This window comes from Amblyomma americanum, chromosome 1 (assembly GCF_052857255.1).
Source record: "Amblyomma americanum isolate KBUSLIRL-KWMA chromosome 1, ASM5285725v1, whole genome shotgun sequence".
NCBI classification, from domain to species: domain Eukaryota; kingdom Metazoa; phylum Arthropoda; class Arachnida; order Ixodida; family Ixodidae; genus Amblyomma; species Amblyomma americanum.
Window position 1 is genome coordinate 368,663,664 of NC_135497.1, and position 15,162 is coordinate 368,678,825.

General features: G+C 51.1%; 1 protein-coding gene across 1 annotated transcript in view; it reads left to right on the forward strand.

Moving 5' to 3' along the window:
* Positions 1–3,279: 3,279 nt before the first annotated feature.
* LOC144122014 (carboxy-terminal kinesin 2-like) overlaps positions 3,280–15,162 on the forward strand; it is a 53,617-nt gene continuing 41,734 nt past the window's right edge. Inside the window, exon 1 of the mRNA XM_077655528.1 lies at positions 3,280–3,303. Coding sequence (XP_077511654.1) covers positions 3,280–3,303 — 24 coding nt within the window. The remainder of the gene's footprint in view (positions 3,304–15,162) is intronic.

A 15,162-nucleotide genomic window follows, 5' to 3' on the forward strand; every position in this document is an offset into this window, starting at 1 on the left:
TCTCGAAATTGCGCCGAAATAGCCACGGGAACGGTGTGACGTCACATCCAGCGGAAGTCGTCATGGCAAAGTGAAACTTGTCACAGAATTGTCGGAAAAACATCGAATTTGTGTCAAATTAGAAGAAAAAATGGGTAATTAAGCGTAATTAACACTTAAGATTCCTTGAAGATGTATAATTTGGGTATCGATATAGCGACGGGAACGGTGTAACAAGGAGTGGAACTTTCTGGAAATCTGGTATTGATTGACAGGTGCCGCGGTGTATGTGATTGATCGTCGAAGAAAAAAAAGGCAAAGACCGTCTATGGCCACGCGTCGTGCTATGCAAAAAACGTCAGCAGTCACCCTTGGGCAGAACGTGTGCCAAGATGCCCCCTCGCCGCGCTGTGTCAGCAGTGAAACTTTCTGGTAGCGGCTTTCGCCTCTAAACACTTTAGCTGCCAAAGTGTATCGGAAATTTTTTTCACCCATCATACGCTTATTTATGGATGGATGGATGCATAAGGCGGAAACCTTTAAATCGGGCGGTGGTTCAAGCCACCTAGTCATGACTTACGAAATTTTACTTTTGTCTTGATTTTAGACACCAATCAGATAACGTTCGGTTGGTTACTTCTACCCGATTAAAATCTACATTTCCTTCGCTGTCCTTAAACCCCGATGTTTCGAATGAATCAACCCCGCTGTTCTCTACTGCAGGGTGAAGCTCTTTACAGAAAAGTATTAAGTGTTCAGCCTTTTTTCTCCTCCTCTCCGCACGCAACGCACAACGTGTCTATCTCGTGGTAACTGACTATGTCTCAGTCCGCAAAACTCCCGTCCTGGCCTATAGAGCCTCCACTCGGGCATTTTTATATTTTCGTACGTAAACGAAGCAGATCTTTCACCAACATCTACAGAAAGGGAACGGCGAGCTTAATTCCTTACCAGTTTGACGTACTGGTGTGGATCATGGCATTCCGACCGCCGCTTCGTCACCATTGCCGCTATGCATGCCATGGAATATTCTGGAAAAAGACACCAGGAACTTGTAGAAACGCGTCAATGCTCACGTCACAGAGGCATAACGAAAAGGACAACTGTATCCGTTACAGTATGCTGAGCAAAAAAAAGAAAAGACTGAAAATTTGTGGTATGCTTATAGCCTAGAGCGTAAGCATGGCCTGCAATACTAACTGGAGCAGGTCAGTGATCACATTTCGCTCTAAACCCAGCGGCCGCAGCCGCGACTGACCAAGCGCTGCGTGCGGATGGAGTGTAGGGCGAGACTAGAAAGCGCTGTGCACGACGAGAGACGCTCCCCTAAGCCACAGTGTTGTTGCGCTTCGGCAACTGCCCCTTTCAATCCTTCATTCCTGGCGCAGTCCTGGTCTAGTTCGCACGCAAAATATTAGGCAGACTAGTTCCCAGTCTAGCCTTATTAGCAGTTTAGACCACAGTGCTAGAAGTGGTCTAGACCCTACGCTGGATTTGAGGAAAGGAAAGGCGCATAACTGACACTTTCCCGGTGGGCAACTCAACCGCGCCATGAGAAAACACGCCGACTAGATGTGTTTCCGTCTAGCGTTAGTGTTTTAATGGGAAGGCATTACTAGTCTCATTACGAGAAGAGCCGGCGGCGTGTGCGTGTGTGTACTCGCAGATGGTACAGAAAATCCCAACGATGGCTAGAAAAATAGGGTGACGTCACCAAGAGGCAGTATGACGCACACAGCAAGCCGTGCACCGCCATTTCGGACAATCGTATACATGTCGTTCGTCTTAAGGGAGTTTTTACTCACTGGCCTCCATCCAAGCGCAGCCGTGCGGCTACAATGAAAAGCTATACAGCTTTCTCAGCAACTTCGTAGTTAAAAAAAATTTAGTCCTGGTCCGGGCTGCGAACCCTGGACCACCGCTTCGCCGAAGCAGTCGCCCAGTCATAAGCTTGCCTGGATTCTCAGCCCACCATAAGCTTGCCGTCTCGGTTAGCTCAGTTTACGCAGAGCGACTGCTCCGGTGAAGCGGTGGTCCCAGGTTTGAACCCAGGCCCAGAACAAATTTTTCTTTAACTACGCAGTTACTGAGAAAGCTATATAGCTTTTTTGCAGCCGTACGGCTGCGCTTGGGTGGATGCCAGTGAGTAATATTACTCTTATTACAAATATACTCCACCTAGGGGAATTCCCGTAAAACATTTGACTAATGTCGTTCGTCTATATACACTCTCCACTGGCCGACCTCAGTGTGGCGCCAGTGTTCCCGGCATTAGTGCCAAAACTGACGTAACTGTTTGTCGTACGGCGTTCCTTGTAGTGTCATACGATTCTCGTTGCGCATAGCTTACATGTGCTCTAGTCAAGTTGGAGGCTAGCTTGCGACCGGGATGCGAACCGACCACATATGCACCTTCAAGTGTGGGCCTTCCGGGACTTTTGTATCAAAATTGTGCTGCAATCGTTGGTCGTTCAGCGTTCCGCGTGGTGTCATACATCGTCATTGTATCTCATTGCGGCAGGTTGTGTGCGTGCTCGTGCAATGAACAGTACCATCAACGTCTACAGCTTCGACGCCGGCACCAACCGAATTGAAACATCGTCGTCCACGCAAATACGCAAACGCCGAAGATGCACTACAGCATTTGTAATGCTTTCGCATTCCCGCAGTCTTGAGAGTTCCTGCCGGATATTTTTGTCACAGCGCGGTTGACGCGTACACAGGCAAAGTGAGCCAGTCATGAGTCTCTCCTTTACTGAAATCCAGTCGAGGGTATAGACTGCGAATGAGCCGACTCTGGACTATAGACTTACCTTATTCGCGGCCTAAACACTCTTCGGTTTGGGGAAAGGAAAGGCGCATAACTGGCTCACTTCTGCCACAACCGACTTGACTGCGTTACACGGATGTCGTGGTACCCCCTAACTTGTGTTCGACTTGAGTTAAGCTATTCCCGATTTTTTTCTGAAACATTCGACACGTGTTAAATGTTCGCACTAGTTAAAATGACAGAACTAACCCCCGAAAAACGCGCATACTTGTCCACGGCCTCGTACAACATTTAAATCGAATAAAACGTTGCAATGGTGAGTTTGTAGGCCAGTTTTACACTACGTGTTTGCGTTCTGTGCGTAAGCCAAAACTGATATTTGCACGTTTCGGTTAGTCACGCGACAGTCGTCAAAGGAAAACTCATACTTGTTACAAACGGATCTAGATGGTACTGATCATGAATGCGCTTAGTGGAGACAGCCGATACTAGGCGCATCCCAGTTGGCAGCATATAGCGGGCTTAACGCCATGAAGATGCGCGTGGTCTCTGAGGTACGCCGTAGTGTTCAGCCGTTTCCTCCTCCTCTCCGCACGCAACACACAACGTATCTATCTCACGGTACCCGACTATATGTCTATATAGTAAGCTCTCCTGTAGTGCACTTCCATTAACGTGCAAAGTATGCTGTCCAAGCCATGGGGTAGATTACAATTTCTAAAAATACAGAACACTTAAGGTCGGCAACGGAAACAAATTCCCTGGTCAAAACATGCGAAGCTCTAGCTATGACATATTTTAACCAAAGTTTCAACCTCGTATTTGCTAACCTCAGGACCTCAGGTGACGCGCTTAAAAGACTTCTCATTGATAAATATTCTGGAAATTGGGCGACATACCCTTCCCCTAAGAGGGAGGGCGCCAGAGGACAGCTTACTGCCTTTTTACTCCGATATAGGCTTGTTCGTGTATAGAGTGTAGAGTACACTGACACCGCACAAAAAAGCGGGTGATTTCGTCTGATTCTGAATGCGGCCGGCGTCGCTGGGACTCGATTCTACGATCTTGAGCTGCAGAAGCCGCTCAGCGAATTCCAGCTTCTACCGCGCCCGTAACGACTCGAGTCTCTTGACGCTTCACTTGCGTCGTTAAGCTCTTAACAAATGGTCAGCATTTATGGACGCCACACACTATAACGAGATTAGAGAATGGTTTTATCTTTGGTATTGTGTTCAGTTAAAGGCATCAATGAAGAACGCGTTTACCTGGAGGAAAACTTGTAGCTCGGAGAGCATGGCACGCATGCTCATGTGGCACAGGTGGCACAGCGAACAGACACCCCAAAAGTTATGCAGAACTCGTGGGCGGTGCATGAAGCGCTTCCCAGCCCACTCTAGCAGCGGAATTGCGCGTGCAGACAACCACAGTCTGGCGGGTCCTTCCTATAGTTTTGATGCTGCCTTACCGCCGGCACAGGTGAAGCCACACAGCTGCCACCAGAGTTCGTCAGGGGCGCTTACAATGCTTCAAGCAAGGATTTATCACTGGCACGCATCGTGCTGAAACAGTGGCTATTTGGTATTTTGACGATTCCCGCTGGTACAGATCCGGATCACGAGAGTGAGAACACTACAAAGGTGAAGCGCATTTGGCAGGTTCTCATCATGAGTGGCAGTTACCAATACTCCCATGTCCAGCATTCTTGGATAAAAGTTTTAAACATTAAAATATTGCAAGGTACTGCTGTGAACATATTGAAGGTAATGGTCCATTCTTCCGATGCGTGCCAAAATATTTTACGCGAAGCGTATACAGCTCGCTCGGTCGAAAAGCCGTTGACGTAGTCGGCACCGCGTGCCGGAAATAATAGGGGGCTGCGTAAAAAAAAATTCGTACCGTGGTAATTTTTGGTTCTAATGATTGGTGTGCGATAGGAGATGCCGTGTTAATGAAATCATTGTAATTACATAATTGCCTAAAGAAATGAAAAATTGAAAAGAAATAGAAAAAAAAGAGTTCAAAGGTGTCAAAATGCTCAGAATGGAAATCCTAACCCACTACGATATCGAGTGAAACCCTTAAGGCGGAGCTAAAGGGTCGTCCGCAATTTTGTTTCAAAGTTTTTCCATCACTCCCATCGAGCAATAAAGACTGAGATAGGAAACCATTGTGGAACGTTTTTTACCATAGCAAAAACATTAATAGCAAAAAAATGAAACCCTGTCGACGGGAGATCTGCGGATATATTTACTGTTATCGTGGAATCATACAATATATGAAAAAATTGCGCTGAAACTCTTTCTCGCTGAAAAATGCCTTTGCCCAAAACTGTTTGGTATGTCAAGAGAAAAGTATATAACAGCTGCATCTTAACGGTACTCAACTAAAGGGCAGAAATGTGGAGGCTAACGAAAAGGGTTCACCTTAAATTTAGGACAACGCACCCAGCTATGGAAAGGAAAATGATCGGTGTAACGGAAACAGACAAGAAGAGGGCAGAGTGGGTAATGGAACAAACGCGGTTTAATGGCTTCCTAGTCGAAATCAAGAGGACGAAATGGGCTTTTTGGGCATGTAATGCGCAGCCAAGATAACCGATTGTCGTTAAGGGTGACGAACTGAATACCAAGAGAAGGCAAGCGTAACAGGGGGCGGCAGAAAGTTAGGTGGGATCATGAAATAACGTTTGCGGTGATAAGGTGGCCGCAGCTGACACGGGACAGGGTTCATTGGTGAGGTATGGGACAGACCTTTGTCCTGCAGAGAGCGTAGTCAGTCTGGTGATATGCATGCATGTGTGTGCTATCGATGGTTTTGTCTAACATTTTCTTGTTCTGGCGACACTGCGATTTAGCCCCATGCCACTTCCTGATTGAGTGAAAGTTCGCGTCATCTGCACCAGCGTCTTATCTAAAACTGCGCGTAATGCTTCACTGCCTTGCAAAAACCAGCGCGGCACGCGTCGTCTGCACCGGCGCAAACCTTTTCAAACGTCATGACATTCATACAGAAAGGGCTTTGGGACTAGTATCACGTTCAGTACCCATGTTTATTCACAAACATCAAAGCCATGTTGCCTCAGCGCATGTGTTCAGCATTTTCCTTGTTTAACGAGGTTACGGTGTAGGTATGGCGCCGTGATTCGGTGGTTGCCTCACCGCCAACCGAACTGTGTACCATGGCGGGCACGCGAGCAGGTATTCTGAAAGTAGTCTCATTCCTTGAAGCAGAAAGTGCGGGTCGCCAAAGACCCGACTCATTCAGCACGATGCGCGCCAGAAATAAATCCTTGCATGAAGCATTAAGAGAACCTCTGACGAAGATTTAAACGGCGCGGCTTCGCCCGTGCCGACGATTAGGCGAGCATCAAAACTGCAGGGTGGTTCCGAAGAACTGTCGCTGTCTGCATGCGCTTCCTGCATGCCGCTGTCTGCAGCGCGTTGGGAAGTATTTTGTTCCCCGCTAACGCGCTCCGTTTTACTTTTGGGGCGCCTGTACACTCTTGGCGTCGGGGGTCTGGAAAAAGTGAAATGGGTGAGGGAAGCAAGGCGCTGCGGTAGCCGAACGTATATCGAGAAACCGACCTCTCATGCGCGCCTATATAATCTCCCCTGTATTTCAGCTACCCCTAAAAGAGGCAGGGCTCCTTTCAGCCAGTGAGCTTTCGCACCTTCTGAAGTTTCCGCTTAGAAATAGCACCGAACTGCTTGTTCCGTGGGACACGCATTAACTCTATTTTCTCGATGCTTGAACACTTATTCACTAAACATCCATTGGTGTATGATGGTGGTGGTGGTGAAAAACATTTATAAGCAATAAATTTTTTTACAGAAAGGTGATTGGGGTAGGACCCTATTGGCCCTTTCCCCTCACAGTACTAGGTGGAGCCCCTATTCCGGGGCCCCATTGGCAAGCAACGCCGCCCGCGTCCGTTGAACCAAGGCCTTTTGGCTCTTCAGGTCTTGACAGCCGAGCAGGGCCGCCTCCCAGTCCTCTCTGGTGGGGTTGGGGTTGGGGGGGATAGATGGGTTAGATTGACACGCCCAAACCATGTGGAAGGTGTCAGACACCTCCCCACAGAACTGGCACGTGCCATCAAAGGATGTATTGAAGTGTTTAAGCACCGCCGGGCACAGTACAGTGTTAGTGAGAATTTTGATGAGGAGGCGCTCGTCAGCGCGATCCAGACCCTTACAAGGGGCCGGGTAGCGCCGGTGCTCCTCCTTGTAGTAATCGGTGATTTGTTTGAATGTAATGGCCAGATTGTCTGGGAGTACCCTTCCAAGGACAGGGAGATAGCCCGGGGAGAGAGTGCGCGGGCGGCCTGATCGGCCTGTTCGTTTCCCTGGAGGCCCTGGTGACCGGGGGCCCAAATCAGGTTGCGTGGAGTTGGATCTTCAGATCTACAGCGATATTCCAGTATGCGCCAGGCAAGCGGGGGAGCCCAGCCCAACTCGTAGTTCCGACAGGCCCCTCGCGAGTCGGTGATGATGTGTTTTGACTTGGGATTCGTGAGAGCCAGAGCAATGGCAATCTCCTCCGCGTGTGTTGCGCTGTAGGCTTTGAAAGTGAGCCCGTTAACTGTGTTTGTGTTGTGTACGACTGCGGCCGTGTACCACCCCCCGTGGTGTGGGCCGGCAACGTCTACGTAATACACATGTTCTTGGTTACCATAGTATCGCGCCAACGCTTCCGCGCGCGCCTGGCGACGACCGCTATGGTCTTCACTGGACATGTTGCGGGGAAGGGGTCGGACCCGGAGGGCGCGTCTCCAGGGTTCTGGCACTCTCTCCCTTTCCTCAATGTGGTAGTCGTGTTTGATGTGTAGCCGGTCCAAGAGGCGGCGACCGGATGTGGTCTGTGCAAGACGCGTGTATTGGTTGCATAAGTGGGCCTCTCGAAGCTCCCGAAATGTGTTCACCACGCCCAAGGCCAGAAGCCTCTGGTTGGACGTGGCGATCGGAAGATCGAGAGCCCGCTTGATGACTTTCCGCAGGATGACCTCCAGTTGGTCATCATCATGTTTGCGCAGGTGCAAGTAGGGAGTTGAGTAGAGGATTCTACTCGTTACGAAAGCATGGGCAAGCCGCAGTGCATCCTTGCTTCGTAATCCGCCCCGCTTGTTTGAGACCCGGCGGACCATTCGGCCCACCTGGTCTCCCACCGTGCGAAGTTTGGCTATGGTGGTGTCGACTCTGCGTTGGTGGTGTATGAAGAGGCCAAGGACGCGGATCTCCTTGGCCTCCCGGATCGGTCCCGAGGGGAGACTGATGCGAAGCGGAGTTGTGTCCCGGGGGGAGGGACGTAAGTGCACAAATTCTGATTTAGCTGGGGCGCACTGGAGTCCGCAGTAGGCCGCGTAGTCGTCGACTAGGGTCGCTGCTGCTTGCAGGCAGGACTCCATGTGGCCCAGGTTGCCTTGCGTGGCCCAGATTGTAATGTCATCCGCATAAAGAGCGTGATGTATCCCGGGCAGAGAAGACAATTTGGAGGGAAGGCGAAGCATTGCCAAATTGAAGAGCAGGGGAGACAGGACCGCGCCTTGAGGTGTTCCCCTCGAGCCGATGGTGTATGGCCCGTGTTTCGCATCTTGTATGCGTATATAGGCTTGACGGTCTGTAAGAAATTGACTTATGTAATGGAATGTTTTGTGGCCACAGTTGGTGTTACTGAGGTGGTCCAGGATTACTGCATGTTTGACGTTGTCGAATGCGCCTTTAAGATCCAAGGCCAGGACCACCTTGTCGTTTTGGGGACATTCGACAGGATCTAAGATGTCGTGGTGGAGCTGCAGAAGTATATCCTGTGCTGACTTGTGAGGACGAAAACCGAACATGGTGTCCGCGAAAATGTGCTGTGTTTCGAGATAATCGGAGAGTCTGTCGCGCACCATCGTCTCCATCAGCTTGCCGACACAAGACGTCAGAGAGATGGGGCGAAGGTTCTCCACATCGATAGGTTTGCCGGCCTTCAGAATGAAGTTCACGAGAGCCGATTTCCAATCGAGAGGGAGAGGAGTCTCTCCGTCCCAAATGCTATTGATGTATTTGAGGAGCGCGGTGTAGGCTGCGTCGGGAAGGTTGGCCAAAAGCTTGACCGTAACCTTGTCGCGCCCAGGTGCAGTGCCCCGCTTCATCTTGCTTAAGGCCGCCCGGAGGTCGTGGAGCTGGAACGGCTTGTCCAGCTCCGCGTTCTCTTCGCCTGCATACGAGTACGCCGCCTGCCGGGGGTCCTTAGTGGTACAAAGGTATCGATCCCTGAGCGTGTGCGCTAGCTGTGTTGTCGTTCCTGTAAAGTTGTGCAATGCCCTATGTAAGTGGCGTTGGGTTTCCGTGCGTGTTTGTATTGGATCGATGAGAGCGCGGAATAGGCGCCACGTGTTGCGGCCAGACATCTGGCGCGCAGCCGCGTTGCACCGGTCCACCCAGTTAGTGTCGGCTAGCTGAGTAGCATATTCCGCTGCTTGTTGTGTGAGTTCGAGGATGCGTTTCTTTAGGCGTCTGTTATGTTTCTGTTTCTTCCATCATTTGGTGAGGCTGCGGCGGGCCTCCCAAAGGTGGAGCAAGTGGTTGTCCACGTCCGTTTGTGTTTCTGTGAGCTGTATCTGCTTCTCGTGTTGCCTGAGTGTAGACGTGAGCGATTTGGACCATGCGTCGTATCCCGACTGGAGGGGATCTACGATAGGTAGAGATGTGCGGAAAGTCGTCCAGTCCGGTACACGAGCTTGTGTTAGTGGGCGTTTCAGGGGACGCATGTAAATGGTGGTGTTGATTATACAGTGATCACTACCCAGAGTGTCCTCTGTATTCAGCCAGTCGGCATGGCGTATGTTGCGTGTAAATGTGAGGTCCGGGCAAGTATCTCGTTGAATCGAATTTCCGACTCGTGTTGGGTTGGCGGGATCAGTGTGTAAAGTAAGTCCAAGTGTGGAAAGAAGTTCCGCAAGCTTCCGCCCACGTCTGTCCTCCCGGGGGTACCCCCATAGCCTGCTCGGGGCGTTGAAGTCGCCGACGATCAGAAGGGGATCCCTTCCCGCCACCTGCATTGCTTGGGTGAAAATTTCATTGAACGTGACGTTCTTAAGTTTAGGTGGGCAGTAAATGTTTAGAATGTGTACAGGTGGGTCAGACCGCTTTAGGGGCAGCACGGACACCATCGTGTATGGGAAAGGCGGTGTTGTGGGGAGCGTGACTTCCTGCGCAGTATACTGCTTGTGAACAAGTATACATGTCTGCGGGTTGTGTTGAAATGTAGTGTAGTTTGTGAGTTTGGCACCGGCGCCGGGTTCCTGAAGGGCAACCACGGCGACGAGAAACTCAAAGGTCTCAAGATAGATGCGCAGATGAGTCCGCTTCGTGCGGTTCTTGAGACCTCGGCAGTTCCACTGCGTTATTGTAAGCGGCTGAGTTGCTCTTGCTCGCGACTTAGGGTTGGGGGCCATGGTCGGAGGCAGAGGGTGGGGTTACGTTGTTAAGACTCCCCAGTCCGCTAGTGCCCGGCGCAGACGTGGAGGAGTCTTCCGAGAAGTCAAATTCATCGGGAATAACTCTGTTGAATTTGGAGGGGCGGTTATCGTCCCTGATGGGCCCTACGCGTTTAAGGACGCGCGGATTGTCTTTTATCCATTTTTGGATAATGTGAGTTACTGCTTGGGTCACCTGTGCGATGACACTCTCCACCTGACGCGCAATGGTATCGTGGATAATTTGGGGGAGGTCAGCCAATTGTGTTTCAATTGCGGTCACCCGGCTCTCCAGGGCCGCGGCGCGACTCTCCACATTAGTAGGAATCTCCCTGTCTGTGATATTTTCTTCATCTTCGCTCGACGCGGGCTGAGTAGGGAATTTGGCTTTGAGCGAGTTAAGCTCGCTGGCTAGTTTTTCGTTTTGAGCTCGCAAGAGGGCGAGCTCGCGCTTGAGTTCTTGCGTCTCGGCGGTGCTGGTGGGGGAGGAGGGAGGAGGGGAAGAAGAGGAGGCGACCCTCGCCCAGCTGCCTACCTTGGGTTGGTTGCAGGCGGCTCCGCCAGGTGAAGCGCCGAGAGCTGGGAACTCCGCTGCTCCGGGTGGTGGCGTTACCGTTGCTGTCTTGCCTGGGGGAGGCATCACGCCACGTCGTGGCGTCTTCTGGTGGTTTTGCTGCCGCCCTCCCCGTGTAGCGCCGGAATTGGCTCCCTTGGATGGCGTCCTGGGCCCTGGCTGCGGCAGCTTGATGAATTTGGCGGTGCATTCGCGGGAGCTGGTGAGGTGCGGGCCCCCGCAGATTAAGCACATAGGGTTGCAGACGTGGGGGGCCATCCCCTCAGTACCAAGCCCCACGTTTTGACCACAAAGGCCGCATCTTTCCTTGACCGGGGTGGGACAGTTGTCCACCCGGTGCCCCAGTGTGCCGCAACGGTAGCACGCTGGCACCGTTTTTTTATACTCCTTGACGGGAGTCAGTTCTGCATTATAATGGACGTAACGCGGAACGCTGCGTCCCTCGAAAGTCAACACAGCTACATTCGATTTTCCCAGCTTGCGCACATGGACTAAATCACCACCGCGCCACTGCACACTATGTTTCAAGGATTCGCTGGTTTCAAGGTTATGCACAGAAATCACACCACGACACACATCACCGGTGAGCTTGAGGTGTCCGTGAAGTGGGAGCGATCCTTTGCTGGTTGTAATTTGGATGTCCGTCAGAAGCTTTTGAGCTACCTCGGGGTTCTGCGTGCCGCAGACGATAATGTTTTGCTCCCAATTGGGAGAAATTGTAATCGCATTCATATGCTGTCTGCCGATGAGTTCCGAAATGGCAGCGCCGAGCTCACCTTGCTGGAATGCTGTCTTGAGGGCGACCGTACTGCGTGGCCGCAGCACGATCACGTAATCGTAAGGGTTCATCCTGACCGTCGGCTTCGGCGTCCACTTGGAGACTCGTGAAAATGACTTTTGTGGACCTTTAGAAGACGGAGCGCGAGCGTCTCCCGTTGCTGATTTGTCGAGAGGAGTCTTGGGCGTTGCAGCTCCTCGTGCGTTCTGCCGGCGGCGGCGCCGGCTTTCAACGACTTGAAAAAGGGCAGCTTGCTGCGCCGAAATGGTGGATGGGCCATCCTCTGGTTGGCTTGCAGGGACAGACGACCACGACAGAGTCGTGGGGTCGTATCCGCGTTGTTCAGGCAGAGCCATGTTGAGCGGTTGACCGGCGGGCGTCTCCGCAGCCAGCGGCGGGGGAGCCGAAGCCGTTAGGCTTAGCTCGACCGCTACGTGGTGATGCGGAGGGTTGCTCGAAATGGCCGAAAATTGGGCGTACCTGGGTCAGATTGGTGTCTCCAGGATCCTGCTGACTTCACAGATGCAGTCGCACAGGTTTGATAGGTGTTACACCAGATTGCCGCGGTTCCAGTCGAAAATCGACGGAGCCGATGTGCAACGCGTCCGATCGCTGCGTCTGCTCCTCTTGACCCTTGGTGTATGAAGCAGCGCATTTGAGCATTTGAGCAGGGGAGTCGGTCCAGAACCGCGTAATATGTGCGGTAATCGTCGCGAATTCATAACGAAATTCATTACCTTTTTTGTCGGAGAGAAGGTTAGACACTACTCACCGTTATTCCCAGCAGGATGCTGATGCCGAGCTCGAAGTCACTTAAGTCACTATGAGCAACACAGCTGGCATACACTGCACCACGACCGCCAGGCCATGCGCCAAAGCGGGCGCGCTCCTGAAGCACTCCACCACATTGCAAGAACCCTTCATGGGCGCAATGCACGTCCAGCCGCCCGACACTGGGTCCTATGGACGCAAGACAAACGGCGGCTTCCTTTGAGATCCGCACTGCGCACGCCCACCGAGCCCTGCGTCCACTTCATGGCGTGTCACGGGTCGCACGAGTCACACCGCCGCCCCCCTCTTCTCCCATGCGCACAGCTGAAGCCACGGTCTTCGAAACGCCCGACGACACAAGGCGCAACGCGTCTGTCAACAGCGAGCTGCTTCCCGCGCATCGCCATTCATGCGAGTGACAACAGAGGTTGGCCTTGAAGAAAAAAGCAAAGCGTCGGAGCAGTGGGCGTCATCCTTTCTCTTTCTCCGGACCTCGAAGCGCGACTGTGATCGCCGAATAGAAGCCACGTCGTCTAACTTGTGTGCCGTCAGTGACAACAAGGTTCGTCAGCAGTTTTGAATGCGGCCGACAAGGCGATCAGGGCTACAGTAAAACTGATATTAACGCCGGTGGTAACGCGCCGGACGCAAAGTGCGGAGGAGAGATAAGTAGTACGTGGCGACGTTGCACCGAAAGCCGCACCAGCATCGAATGGTGCCCTCATAACCTTTAGAAGTGGCGGCGAGAGGATTGGGGCAGGCTGAGCGGCAGTAAATGGTATCACTGCGTGCGTACAGCTCATCGTCGTGGGCTAAGGAAAAAACAAGTGCGCTCAACTGCAAAATATATTTTTAGTGCCTAGCGATGAATAATAGTTAACGGACTTTCAGGCATTAAAACGCCTCCCTTTTTTTATAAAATTTAGGCCTGTCTCAAGAACCAGTAGTTGCTGTGACGTCAGATTTTGGTATGCGTAGGTCACGTGAAGCATAAAAAAAAACCTGCGATATAATCGCGGCTTCTTCATTCGTTTGCTCTTGGGCTCTTGGTGCAGGCTTTCTTAAGCCCACATATCAAGGGCTGTGTGGGCGCCACTATGTCGGGCTCTCAAGTTATAGTGCTATAGGAAGGTCATGAAATACTCGATAAGCACATGTACCGAGTCTCACTTGGTGCCAAACAAACCTCTGCAGCACTTATAGGCGAGGACCGGTGCAGGTGCTTTTTTCGTCGTTTCATCACGCCATTAAGAGAAAGGGTTGAAAGCCTTGGGCGTGAGGATCCGCCTTTTAGTGTGGATGAGAACTAATCAGTGCTGCTCGGATATTTTTCTTTCATCTACTGGGAGTGCAGCCTAGTTCTGGCTTTTTTAGTTTCAGTTCTTCACCAAATGTTGGCTTTTCTGACGCTGGCCAGGTGGACCCTGAGCCCTGCACAAGGCCGAATATTTGCTTTGGCGCGTGAGGACCGATCATTACCTTTCTGATGGCCTGGAACTGCCGCGAGAATATGGCTTATTTGTTGATGTTTGGCTTATTGCTTCCATTACCTTACCATATACAGTAAACTGGTTCCTTTTTACAACGCCACAAGGGCATGACCGTGGCGCAGGCAGACGCTGACACAACTGGTGGTAGAATGGGCGTTTATTCTAGTACCATAGGCAATAAAAAGATGGGTTAAAGGGCAGCGAGTACTACTCGAACCATGCACAAAAACACAAAGGAAGTAAAGGGCAAAAGCGATACGGCAAGCGATGCTGCCCGCGTATTTCCAATATTCCTTGTCAAGTTTACGTGTGCACGTTGCCTTTTTTTCCACCATCGCTCGCTGCGATTCAACACCGATTTATTTGGGATAATATCACAAATCTGAGGTGGTGGTGGTTATAAAAACGTGGGAATGTAGCATACACAGATAGCTTGCGTGCCTTCATCTGATACGATGCAGTGTTAAAGAACGCCACATTAAAGAGCTGCACGTTAAAGAACCCCAGGCGCTCGAAATTTCCGAAGTCCTTCTCTACGGCGTCCCTCATAGCCTGAGTCGCGTTGGGACATTAAATCTCCTTAAACCATAGAGCCATTAAATAAATCTGCTTTCGGACCCCCAAGCTTCCCCTCTGGCTTTTATGCATAGCTTGTTACACCAAATTGTCACGTAGGTGCCCAGGTATGTACGCACTCAGTAATTCGTGGTTTGGAATAGAATTGCTTTCTTTTTTTTCTCAATTGTGTAGCAGAAGCGCGCATACAGGATCTGGCTCTTTCGAGACGTTTTGCAACAGTCCATAGTTCCTCCTTCCCGTGCAGTGCTAATCGTTGCATTACTTTTTTCTGGTCGTGAAATGCCGCTGACGTGTTCGCTTTTCCTTTCAGCGCTGTCCTTGCCCGGTGTTTCAAGCCACATAGTGAGTCACTTTAGGACTATATTAACTGCACTTTTTATTTCTTAGATATTTACTTCATTACATTACCTTCATTTCGATCGTAAGGTGGATTACCTCACCGCCCTCTTGTGGTTACATACAAAAAGTTTAGCGCATCCGCTAGAGGGCGTTGATTCTTATGGTGGCATTACGGTTACAGTTTGTTTTTACGTTGCGTAGTGCCGAAGGTTTTTCTGTAGGAATTTTGACGGGCTTTTACGTTGAGTAGGGCCGAAGGTTTTTGTACAGGAATTTTGGCGGGCTTTTATGTTGCGTAGTCGGCCGGACGATGGGTCGGCAAGCTAGGAATGTAAAGGTGGATGTGAATGGGGAGTTAGTGCAGTGCCAGAAGTGCGATCATTGGTGCTATTTAGACGAGACAAAGTTCAGGAGCTTAGC